Genomic DNA, 12,681 nt, shown 5'->3' on the forward strand with positions numbered 1-12,681 from the left:
CCTCTGTAGGAATTGCTGGCCTAGAAAGCTGTTAGAGTTAAGCGGACACAGTCTGGTAGCCCAGAGTCCGAAATGTTTGTTAATCACAATAAAAGGGGAAACACGTGGAGCATCTAGAGCAGTCACTGGCATCTGAGTAAGATCGGTACTTAAAGATAGCAACATACGGGCTTCACCAGGAAGTGTACGCACGGTCGTACTGTCTTTTCTAACTACATATTAAAGACAGTCACTCTGGTGGCAATTGGCGTAGAGAGGATACCTTAGGTGTATTTTACTGTTAACCTGAGCCTGTTTGATTTATAAACTATTAGGTTAAAATATGTTATCTTGATGCTACCCGCCTTACATAAATACTGGTTTGATTTTGATGTGGTATTCTATTGAGAATACAATAATTATTATCAGTTGCCGTTGCGATTTGAGATTTATTGTCACTTGTTTATTTTATAGATCACACCCGTGTATCATTTGTTCACATAGCGTCATTGGTGGTCACCAGGAGTTAATAGACATGTCTCTCACAGATGCTGTGCATCATCACATGCCGAATAATAGTACAAGTTTTACAAAACAATAAAACTTGTATTATTTGAGCAGAGATGATGCACAGCATCCACATAAGGCCTCCTGGTGAGAGACTTCTATGAGGAAAGCAGGGCGAGCGCCCCCTACCTGTGACCACGTGACTCACAACGAACGGAAGTGCTTCTCATTGGTTGACAACTTGACGGATCGCTCTGATTGGTGGAAGAACTAAAAGGGAAGTACCACGCACTCTCACAGATGCTGTGCATCATCTCTGCTCAAATAATACAAGTTTTATTGTTTTGTAAAACTTGTACTATTATACAGTCGAAGACTATGTAAATGATAAAAAAGCTTGGATTTGACTCGCTCCAGCAATGCACGGGGCTGCAATGGCTTGTATAGTAATTGGTATAATAACATTGTAAATTCTTCTTCTTCTTCCTTACCTTATCCCACGCTACGTGGGGTCGGCAAATTGTAAAATTAAAATTAAAAAGAGCTACCGCCGAGTTTCTTGCTGGTTCTTCTCGGTAGGAACGGCATTCCGAACCAGTGGTAAATTAAAAGTACCCGACGATTCGAAAGCACTTGTAAAAAGTCTACTTGAATAAAAACATATTATTCTATTCTATTCTATTCTAGTCTTCAAGCAAATGGACGCCATTTTAGATTTCTCAAACCGAAAAAAACCTCTTAATGACAATCTTCAACACATATGGGACATTTCCCATATTATGTGTTGAAGATTGCATTGAGGTTCTTCAGAACTCGAAACGCACTGACTCCAATTTAATTTGTCGAATTTCCTGACTCTATACTTACATCCTATTTGCTATTAATTAATTTACCTACTTTTTTTGGCCATCCCGTAAGAAACTTGTTTTGTGACTGGATTTTTTTTATATAGGACGTTAATGAGTGCGCTGAAACTGAACCTGGGCGGCGCGCCCGAGGGCCCGGCCGGCACGGGCAAGACGGAGACCACGAAGGACCTGGCCAAGGCCGTCGCCAAGAAGTGCGTCGTCTTCAACTGCTCCGACGGCCTGGACTACAAGGCGCTCGGAAAGTTCTTCAAGGTTATCTTCAAATTAAAAGTACTTCATAATATCTGAATTTAACTTTAGTAAAAAGGATCTCGACCCTCAAATGACTGGCGATTTTATGGCGTTCGCGGTATGGATAGAAGCCGAAACAAACATTATTAGTTAAGGGATACTCATGCTTTTGAGGTTAAAACGCCTCACAGTTTGCATGCGTGTTATAGCTATTTACGCGTGCTATTGTGGTGGCAGGGACTGGCGCAGTCGGGCGCGTGGGCGTGCTTCGACGAGTTCAACCGCATCGAGCTGGAGGTGCTGTCGGTGGTGGCGCAGCAGATCCTGTCCATCCAGCTCGCCATCCTGCGCCAGGAGAAGCGCTTCGTCTTCGAGGGCACGGAGATCAGCCTCGACCCCACCTGCTCCGTCTTCATCACCATGAACCCTGGGTAACAAGGATTTACCGTCCATTTGAATTTTTAGCATACGTTTTGGATGTTGCGCTTTAGATTTAATTAGCTACTTATCAGAAGTTTTAACTTGTGCTAAACATTATTTTTAGTATAAACAAGAGCGCGTAAGATCTTTTTGCTACACGATTTTAAATGTAGATCTTTAGACTTTTTGAGGCTTCATTATCTTTTTGTTTTGGTCTGAATTTTGAAAAGGTAAATATTATAAATATTTTTTTCCAAGAACTAAGTCGTGATTCTTTCGTAATAGTTTGTCCAGTCTAAAAATTCAAAGGTTCTAACTGCTGCTTAAGATTTTTATTTAACAGTTAGTTATATTTTATGAAGCAAACCAAAGGTTTCCGTCGTCACGTTTAATTAAATACCTACTAATAAAATAAACACGATGTGATCGAATGTCCAGTTACGCGGGTCGCACAGAGCTGCCGGACAACCTGAAGGTGCTGTTCCGGACCGTGGCCATGATGGTGCCGGACTACGCCATGATCGGCGAGATCACGCTCTACTCCAACGGCTTCGTCACCGCGGGCCCGTGAGTTGCCAATCTTCTTTTGCCACCAGCTGCCGGACAACCTGAAGGTGCTGTTCCGGACCGTGGCCATGATGGTGCCGGACTACGCCATGATCGGCGAGATCACGCTCTACTCCAACGGCTTCGTCACCGCGGGCCCGTGAGTTGCCAATCTTCTTTTGCCACCAGCTGCCGGACAACCTGAAGGTGCTGGTGGCCACGATGATGCCGGACTACGCCATGATCGCGCGGGCCGGTGAGTTGCCAATCTTCTGTTGCCGCCTTCCGTCGGAGGCTGATGCGACATTCTGTAGCGTTGTGTGGAGCTGCTGCACGCTGGCGAACATTCTCTACCATGAAACGGTAATCAAAAGGTGCGATTCACTGCAACTCTAATAAATAATTAGATCTTTGCGTACATGTGTGTTTCAGGCTAGCCCGAAAAATAGTGCAAGCGTACAAGCTGTGCTCGGAGCAGCTGTCGTCGCAGAATCACTACGACTACGGCATGCGCGCCGTCAAGTCCGTGCTGCTGGCATCGGGCGCGCTCAAGAAGAGCTACCCCGACAGGGACGAGGCGCAGCTCGTGTTGCGCGCCATCATCGACGTCAACATGCCCAAGTTCCTGTCGCAGGTACAGAACTCCTTGCGGTCCATCTGATGGTAATTCGAACTTGCAAAGACAGATTTATTCCCAAATTAAAACCGCCAGCCTTTTGTACTTCAACTCGAAGTCAGCTTTTATTGCTTCCACTTTGTGCACGAGCCGCTCTCACAGCCGCGCCGTCGGCAGGACGTGCCGCTGTTCGCGGGCATCTACTCCGACCTGTTCCCCGGCGTGGACGTGCCGCAGCCCGACCGCGCCGAGCTGCTCAGGTGCATCGACAAGGAGCTGGAGAAGCGCAACTTGCAGAACACCGACTGGTACCTCGAAAAGATCATACAGGTACCCGGTCTACTGGGTTGCTAAACCTTTCAATTTGAAAAAATGAAAATTCTTAAATAGACCGACTTAATATGTTCGGTATAGGTTCATAAAATGCAGTCACAGTCGCCCCCACACAATTCACAATAGGCCCAGTACCGACGCGACGGCCCGCGGTAGCTCGGCACTACCCGGCCCAGTACCGACGCGACGGCCCGCGGCAGCTCGGCACTACCCGGCCCAGTACCGACGCGACGGCCCGCGGCAGCTCGGCACTACCCTGTAGCATCAGAATATTTTTTTACGTGAAGTTCGTATTAGTATAGTATAGACCGATGTCTTTGGTACTTACCTATCTACAATATCAATTCACAATCGACAGCTCCTGAATACCTACCTCAGGCGACCAATACTCTGCAGCGTCAGGATCGAGGAGTTTAGACTTGGAGTTCAACGGCAAATTCTGGTACCAATTCAAAAGTTTTGGAGGGAGAATATGATTGCTTCTAGATATACGAAATGATGCTCGTCCGTCACGGGTTCATGATCGTGGGCGCGCCCATGGGCGGCAAGACGCAGGCCTATCAGAGCCTCGCGGACGCGCTGCGCGCCTTGCAGCTCGCGAAGCCGCCGCCGCGCCACAAGGAGTTCGGCGCCATCTACCGCATCCTCAACCCTAAGGCCATCACCTTGGGCCAGCTGTATGGATGTTTCGATCCCGCGTCGCACGAATGGTACGTAACGTATCTCGTAATCATCATTCTTGCGTGGCTCGCGAGTCGTGTATACACTGAAGTTCTCAGGTCGGACGGCGTGCTGGCCGTCGCGTTCCGCGAGCACGCCACGGCCGCGACGCGGGACCGCAAGTGGATCGTGTTCGACGGGCCCGTGGACGCCGTGTGGATCGAGAACATGAACACCGTGCTGGACGACAACAAGAAGCTGTGCCTCATGAGCGGCGAGATCATACAGGTCACTCGCCTCCCGATTTCATTCACTTCATGATACATGTAATGTCTTTGTCATCGATATATTTTCTAATTCAAAACTGTTACATTTCATTGAAAAATTTACTGTACAATTCATCAAAAATAAAATTCACTCATCAACTATATTTTGAACTTACAAACTTTATAATTTTGTAGATGACGAACAAAATGAATCTAATCTTCGAGCCAGCCGATCTGGAATTCGCTTCCCCGGCTACCGTGTCTCGATGCGGTATGATTTACATGGAGCCTGAGCTGTTAGGTATGGCTCTTTGACATCACTATACGTAATTCGCTTCCCCGGCTACCGTGTCTCGATGCGGTATGATTTACATGGAGCCTGAGCTGTTAGGTATGGCTCTTTGACATCACTATAGGTATCTCCTCCGAAAAATGTTCTTAAAATTTTGTAAATTTTAATTTTTTGTGGCAGTATAGGTACTTAGTTTGTGTAAAGTATGAATAATAAAAAGGTTAAGTACAAGTGAGACTGAATTTTTCAATCACCAAACGATGAGGATAAATAATTATTGAAACTTGTCACAAAGGAAGAGTAGATAGTTAAATCAATAACGTGTGTAGGTTGGCGCGCCTTCCTGACGTCGTACAACACTCAACTCAGCAAGAAGCTGATCCCCGAGCAGTTCGAGCTGATCCAGGAGCTGATCGACTGGCTCGTGCCGCCCACCTTCGAGTACCTGGGCAAGTGTCGCCACTTCGTGCAAGTCGGCGAGATACATCAGTTTCATGTGAGGGACTGTTTTGTGTCGCCCGATGCAGAAACATGCACACTTTATCGATAGTGTCACATCGAAGGTATCAAATTTTTACAGTAAAAAATTTGAGTTTTAAGGCGTACATACCGATCTTGAGACAGATTCTAGACAGTCCCATTTAAAATTTGAATCGTTTCAGTTGAACTTAAAGAAGTAGAGTGACAACTGGACATGATGAGAAAAACTCACCTTATGAGATAAAATTCAAAATGGGAACAGTGGCCATTTTGAGGTTTGGCTCATTAATGCAGGATTGTTGTTCTCCTGCAGTCGTTCACGCGCCTGTTCTCGAGTCTGCTGGAGGGCGAGGCGCAGTTCAGTACGCTGTGGTTGCAGTGCACGTTTGTGTTCGCGCTGCTTTGGGGACTGTGCGCCACTATTGACGGTAATTATAATATTTCAAGGCTCATTAAAAAAATACTATTTTAATACAGTTGCTCAAAAAGTGGCGTATTGCAGGGACGTATAGCGTTCGGGATGTGGGCTATTACATACTCGTGCTTTTTTTTACCTTTCCCGAACTCGTGCGTTCTCTTTCCCAACTGTCAAAATAATGTCTATTAAAAAGAAAAACCAACCATGAACTTTTCACTAAAAAAAATCATAGAAGTTTTTATGATTCATGCAAATACTAATTTGTTTCAATATCAGATTTAATGATTTGATTGAATGAGTTTGGTTAGGTTTCATTTCATTTCATCTCATTAAATTTCATTTTCATTTCATATCAATAAAAAACTTCTACTGAAGACTTGGCTGTATAAGCATAGTTTCCTTTGCCTACCAGAATGGATGAAGAAAAAAAAACGCTGCTTATATTCTACGGTTGGCGCCATTTTTCAGAAATTTTCTTTGCAAGTTTAGTTGTTTGTTGCACAAAATGAGTAATTTCGACCCATTCGATTTCGAGTTTCTTTGAATTAACACCACCGGAACTCAGTATAATTGCACAAAATGCTTCGGAGAACATTTTACCGGAAAAGCCAAAAGTCGCTACATATCTACATACGACGAATTTATTGCGTGGAGAGAAGAGAACAAAGCAAATAGTTATTCAGAAAATGTTTAGTTAGTTGAGTTTATTGTGTTTTTATTATTTTATTAAATTGCTTAATTTTTTCGCAACTGTATTAAAAATAGTCGTTCAGTACACGTGCGGAACCGTCATTGCAACTTGTTCCGACTGTCAACCATCGCCTTCGTCTGCGCCTCGGCTCGGGTAGACATTTGTCGGAACTCTTTGCAATGACAGCCTTTCCACACTTGTAATGAAATATACTATTAAAAAATCCTGTCGAGAATGCCTCCAATTTCCTATTTGAAGTACCTACTTGACTAAATAAAATTCGTTTACTGATACGGAGAATTCTTTAAAGAAATAGGTACACAATATTCAACAGATTTTTTATCGTGTTTAAAACTTTTTTCCAGGTGACAGTCGCAAAGGCTTCGACACGTTCTTCCGCAAACTGCTCGATGGAAGCAACGCGAACCATCCCAAGCCCAAGTCGTTCAAGCTGACCAAGAACCAGCTGTTTCAAGACAAGGACACCGTGTTTGACTACTTGTATGATAAGAGAAATAACGGCTCGTGGATACCCTGGGTCGAGTTGGAGAAGGAAGTTGCTTTACCTCCTAATGCTAAGGTTCAGTTTTTTATTAGTTATTTATTGAACATGCTACAAAATAGATTGACATGAATATTTCACACAATTTTATGAGCTGTTATACGACTAGGATATATTTGTAGGTAAACGAGTTAATCATCCTGACAAACGAGAACGCGTGTCTGCGCTTCTTCGTCAGCAAGATGGTGAAGGCCAAGATCCCCGTGCTGCTGGTGGGCCCCACGGGCACCGGCAAGTCCTCGCTCGTGCTCGACTTCCTGCTCTCCCTGCCCAAGGAGAAGTACATCACTAACACCATCAATTTCTCCGCGAGAACTACTGCGAACCAGGTGATTACTTTCAGTTTTAATTAAATATTTAAGTACTTTATTTTTTTTAAGCGATTGAATACTAAGAAATTTATTTGCAATTTTAGACGCAAGACATAATTATGTCAAAAGTTGATAGAAGGAGGAAAGGAGTATTCGGACCTTCGATGGGAAAGAAAGTAAGTATCCAATTATTCAAAGTGTTATTAGTCGTGTATTTTTAATTGGCTGTGCCATAATCTCTCCCGATGAAAGGCTGAAGTCGGGTTATGCGCAGATAAAACGTAGGTACAAACAATACAAATACACCTAAGATTTTATGTCAGATAACGGACTACCTCTAAATATTGTAACCGATATAGTGAAGTACATAAAGACCGTCCTGAGTTGCATATTAAGTAGAAAGGCGAACCCTCGCGATATCTTCCGGTCAAAAGATGTTGATGGTTGGATGAAATCGTGCAGTTCCTATAACGTGCGTAAAATGTAATAGTTAAATAAGGACATTTTCCCACAGTGCGTTTTGTTCGTGGACGACTTGAGCATGCCTCAGAAGGAGCAGTGGGGCGCGCAGCCGCCGCTAGAGCTGCTGCGCCAGTGGATTGACCACGGACACTGGTATGATCTGAAGGAGATGGTGCGCCAGGAAGTTGTCGACGTGGTAAGATGGGATAGTTGATATAACCTGCTGGATAGAATTCATTTTCAATGGCATTTTAACGGTCGTAGAAAACCAATTTTAATGAAAATTTTCGCTTGAAAAAAGCACGAGTTTGCTGAAATCTTTTGGTATACAAATATCAAAAATTCTTTTATCAGTTGATTGGCTTATTAACGACATCTCCAAAAAGTTGTGACAGCAGCTCTCACTTTCAGCAGAATGATTCTTGTCAAAAGTGATTTAGTCGAAACATTAATAATCTAATTATGATTGTAACCATTTTCTAAGAAACGGACAATGTTTGTCAGCTGTTGGTGTCAGCAATGCTGCCTCCGGGCGGCGGCTCCAACTTGATCTCGTCGCGGCTGACGCGGCACACGCTGCTCGTCACGCTCGACTCCTTCGAGGATAACACGCTCAACAAGATCTTCGTCACTATCGTGGACTGGCATTTTGCTAAGGGCTTCACGGATACGCTTGCCAGACAGAGCAAGGTTGATATTTTTACACTGACTTCATCGAGTAATATTTAAAAATCAACTTAAACGTTTCGGAGATTAGAACTTCGTTAGCGTTATTCAGGCTTCATGGTGAGAGATTGAAAATATTTGTGGTGCTATATAGTGCGATCGTCATGATTAGCTCGTCTTAGGTTCGTATCGTGTCAACCTGCAACGACTGCCACAGACTTTATCTAGGTTTATTGTACCTACTCAAACGGCACCCTAAAAGGCATCTTCTGCGCTTACCTTCGTGGTTCCCAGGCGGTGGTGGCGGCTACGATGGAGGTGTACAAGGCGGTGACGCGGCAGTTCCTGCCCACGCCCAGCAAATGCCACTACCTGTTCAACCTGCGGGACTTCGCGCGCGTCATCCGCGGCGTGCTGCTCGTGCCCAGCTCGCACATGAAGGAGCTCAGCAAGCTAGTGCTGCTGTGGATCCACGAGACCTACCGCGTATTCTACGACAGGCTCGTCGACGACACCGATCGGTAAGCGTTGTGCTCCTTCTTCCTCAACAGTCGACGTTTCCTGACAACTCTGTTACGCTTGTCTTCTCCAAAATTGTTAGTTAGTTGTTGTTGTTAGTCACTATCTGTGACGTCCTATTCGACGACATTATTGGAGCCAGTAACGAAATCACATCCAGTCAGATCTTAGTAATAGGGATGTTGAATTCCGTCTAATTCCCCAATACCCCACATTTTGGGGGTTTATGGGAATCTACTGTAAAATTGGTAAAATTCAACTTAAAACTTATCTTAAACTAGCTGATGCCCGCGACTTCTTACGCGTGGATTTAGGTCCTTAACAATCCTGTGGGAACCCTTAAATTTTCCGGAATAAAAAGTAGCCTATGTCCTTCCCCGGGTTGCAAGCTACCTCTGTACCAAATTTCGTCAAAATCGGTTGAACGGTTGAGCCATGAAAAGCTAGCAGACAGACAGACAGACACACTTTCGCATTTATAATATTAGTATGGATTTGACAGAATTTTAATGAAAAGATGACAACCTGTTTGATTGAGATTGAAGCCATCCTGAATTCCAGACCACTCACACCTCTTTCTTCCGATCCTTCCGATCTTACCTGTCTCACTCCCGCTTATTTCCTCATTGGACGCTCACTCTTGTTGGTTTGGTGAAACACTCAGTAACATTTAGTGAAATCACCAAACACAGGCAACATCCGGCTCGAAGGACCAATTGGGGATGATATTACATCACTTTCCTGTGCAGGCTGAAGCTGTTCGACGTGGTGAACAAGGCGGTGTATGGCAACTTCCGCGTGCACATGGACCAGGTACCTACCCGTTTATTTTTTAATGATTATATTTTTATTGGTTATTTGTAATTTCTTGTGGTATCCATACAATAAAGCAAAATATATTATTGTATCAATTCGAGGTACTGACGGAGCTGGGCTACGTGCCGGAGGGAGAGAAGCTCGCCGGTCGCCACGCCGCCAATATCTTCTTTGGAAACTATATGGAGCCGGATGCTGATCCCAAGATTTACGATCAGGTAATCTTCTAACATGTCTGTCGTAGAACCGACGGCCAATGGGGCAGATGGGTTTTGGAGTTGAGACCGCGTACCCGTAAGCGCAGTGTAGGACGACCTCCAGCTGGAGGAACAGAACATGCCTATGTCCAGCAGTGTAGGACGACCTCCAGCTGGAGGAACAGAACATGCCTATGTCCAGCAGTGGATATAATAAATGTAGGCTGATGGATTGGATTGGAATCTTCTAACGTCTATCTAATACTATAGAATAGATGTTTACGTAATACATATAACATAGACGTTATAATTTAGTTGTACTCTTGTTTATTGCTTCAATGTAGTTGTATTGCTGTGATCAATTTTTCCTTCCGAGGACAAATCTCCGCTACTTCTTTATGGGACAGTTAGCATTCTACACCAACGCGAACGGCAGAATCACTGTATACAGTATCCAGACAGACACAGAATATTTGTAAGTAGGTAAGTTGTTGAAGTACAATAAGAAATATTTCTGTCGGCAGGTGTTGGATCTGGATGACATGGCGGTGAAGATGGAGTACTACCTGGAGGAGTACAACGTGGTGTCCTCCTCGCCCATGGCGCTCGTCATGTTCCGCTACGCGCTGGACCACATCTCCCGCTGCACCCGGGTTCTACTACAGGATAACGGTGCGTCCTTGGTATTTGTTGAATTGCTGCAAATATGCGACACGAGTCACTTACCAAATTTTTATACTCTGGCTATTATTTCAAAATAACTCTTTGTTGATCTTCGGTCAGTTCTCGAATAGCTGGAATCGCTGGACTAGTGGAAAAACACATAAATTGTCACTCCATTATTGAACATTTCTGTTGGCAGGCAACCTATTACTGGTCGGCGTGGGTGGGAGCGGGAGAAGCAGCGCAGTCAAACTTGCTGCCAGCATCCTGGAGATGAATGTTATACAGGTATATTGTAGATGCATCTACTAATTAATATAACCATCATGACGTAGCTACTTGAGACCTCCCTCCCATTTTGTTAATTTGAATGATTTGGTGAACAGATCGAGATATCTCGAGTGTACGGCCAGAACGAGTGGCGCGATGACATCAGGAAGTTGCTCATGAAAGCTGGCATCATTGGGAAACCGTTGGTCTTCCTTTTCGCTGACAATCAGGTACTTATTGGGATTTACCTATAAAGTCCAGAGGCATGTCTTATAAAATGGTTTATCTACTTAATACATGTGCACCATATTTTGGTCTTGGAATTCAGGCAGCAATCCGACACGTTCGGAGACAAGCACAGGGCACTCGGCTTTATTTTCTTTCTAAGGCACAGGAGTGTAGCACCGCCAATTTACTGACCTTGGACTGTTAGCGCCGTTTGCCCCGACATGTGAAGTTACTCTGCTCACAGATCATGTACGAGGGCATGGTGGAAGATATCAACATGTTGCTGAACACGGGAGACATTCCCAATCTGTACGGGATGGACGAGAAGGTGGAGATCCTCGACAAGATGCAAGCTGCCGTCAGGGAAGCTGTGAGTGTTTCACATTCCGTAAACTTGCTTACTTTAAAAATTTAAGCCATAAAATTTTATGTTGTAAATGTAACAAATTGTTTAAATACTTACCTAATAAATATTACTATGTACTAGGGAATAGTAAATTAAACAATAAAAAAGTTTTGGAAGTTCTGAGACATGTGACATAAGTATAAAGCGTGACAGCTTGGTGGGGAACAAAACAATATACACTTATACAAGGAAGGAGTTCTTCTGTTTGTTTTTCATTGCAAGGTCTCTGTCGAAGTCGCTGGAGAGAGATCGCGCGCCACAGCGACTCACAATGCTCACACGGGTACTCTCGCTGTCCTGCAGCTTCTTTGCCGTTTACAGTGTACAGTGTATGGCGCTTGTTACAGGGCAGGAAAATGGAGACAACCCCGCTGGCCATGTTCGGGTTCTACGTGGAGCGCGTGAAGGCGAACCTTCGGCTCGTGCTGGCCATGTCGCCCATCGGAGACTCGTTCCGCAACCGCCTGCGCATGTTCCCCTCGCTCATCAACTGCTGCACCATCGACTGGTGAGTTACGCACTCATCCGCTCCGAGTCCGTGAAAATACGTTCCTTTTTATTTTGTATGGTGACATAATGTCGTAGATATTTTTTATATCCGTATTTTCACGGATTCGGATCGGATGAGTGCGTGATCGCTGTTACTAACGATTTAGAGGATTAAGCATATAGGCACCTAGTAGGCATCTCGCTCGATATATCCATTTAAATTTATATTCCTTTACGTGTTCTAGACTTATAACAATCCAGACACAGACAGACAAGAACTAATTGATTACTGCTAATGTCGGCAGGTTCACAGCATGGCCGCCGGAAGCGTTGGAGCGCGTCGCGTCCATGTTCATCGCCAAGATGCCGAGCGTCGACGCCGAGCTGCGCGACTGCTGCGTGGAGATGTGCCAGCTGTTCCACACCAGCGTCGTGCAGCTCAGCGACAGGTGACTACCGCCATACAGACTAGAGCATGGCCGCCGGAAGCGTTGGAGCGCGTCGCGTCCATGTTCATCGCCAAGATGCCGAGCGTCGACGCCGAGCTGCGCGACTGCTGCGTGGAGATGTGCCAGCTGTTCCACACCAGCGTCGTGCAGCTCAGCGACAGGTGACTACCGCCATACAGACTAGAGCATGGCCGCCGGAAGCGTTGGAGCGCGTCGCGTCCATGTTCATCGCCAAGATGCCGAGCGTCGACGCCGAGCTGCGCGACTGCTGCGTGGAGATGTGCCAGCTGTTCCACACCAGCGTCGTGCAGCTCAGCGACAGGTGACTACCGCCA

General features: G+C 45.1%; 1 protein-coding gene across 1 annotated transcript in view; it reads left to right on the forward strand.

Annotated features, from left to right (window-relative positions):
• Dnah3 (dynein heavy chain 3, axonemal) overlaps positions 1 to 12,681 on the forward strand; it is a 69,447-nt gene that overhangs the window by 35,162 nt on the left and 21,604 nt on the right. Inside the window, exons 25-48 of the mRNA XM_034974433.2 lie at positions 1,439 to 1,607; positions 1,824 to 2,017; positions 2,445 to 2,573; positions 2,985 to 3,186; positions 3,346 to 3,498; positions 3,988 to 4,211; positions 4,281 to 4,449; positions 4,623 to 4,728; positions 5,049 to 5,215; positions 5,513 to 5,627; positions 6,674 to 6,888; positions 6,993 to 7,199; positions 7,286 to 7,357; positions 7,696 to 7,839; positions 8,148 to 8,333; positions 8,604 to 8,830; positions 9,578 to 9,641; positions 9,746 to 9,862; positions 10,366 to 10,513; positions 10,704 to 10,792; positions 10,891 to 11,004; positions 11,247 to 11,372; positions 11,756 to 11,916; positions 12,203 to 12,346. Coding sequence (XP_034830324.2) covers positions 1,439 to 1,607; positions 1,824 to 2,017; positions 2,445 to 2,573; positions 2,985 to 3,186; positions 3,346 to 3,498; positions 3,988 to 4,211; positions 4,281 to 4,449; positions 4,623 to 4,728; positions 5,049 to 5,215; positions 5,513 to 5,627; positions 6,674 to 6,888; positions 6,993 to 7,199; positions 7,286 to 7,357; positions 7,696 to 7,839; positions 8,148 to 8,333; positions 8,604 to 8,830; positions 9,578 to 9,641; positions 9,746 to 9,862; positions 10,366 to 10,513; positions 10,704 to 10,792; positions 10,891 to 11,004; positions 11,247 to 11,372; positions 11,756 to 11,916; positions 12,203 to 12,346 — 3,642 coding nt within the window. The remainder of the gene's footprint in view (positions 1 to 1,438; positions 1,608 to 1,823; positions 2,018 to 2,444; positions 2,574 to 2,984; positions 3,187 to 3,345; positions 3,499 to 3,987; positions 4,212 to 4,280; positions 4,450 to 4,622; positions 4,729 to 5,048; positions 5,216 to 5,512; positions 5,628 to 6,673; positions 6,889 to 6,992; positions 7,200 to 7,285; positions 7,358 to 7,695; positions 7,840 to 8,147; positions 8,334 to 8,603; positions 8,831 to 9,577; positions 9,642 to 9,745; positions 9,863 to 10,365; positions 10,514 to 10,703; positions 10,793 to 10,890; positions 11,005 to 11,246; positions 11,373 to 11,755; positions 11,917 to 12,202; positions 12,347 to 12,681) is intronic.

This window comes from Maniola hyperantus, chromosome 13, assembly GCF_902806685.2.
Source record: "Maniola hyperantus chromosome 13, iAphHyp1.2, whole genome shotgun sequence".
NCBI lineage: Eukaryota > Metazoa > Arthropoda > Insecta > Lepidoptera > Nymphalidae > Maniola > Maniola hyperantus.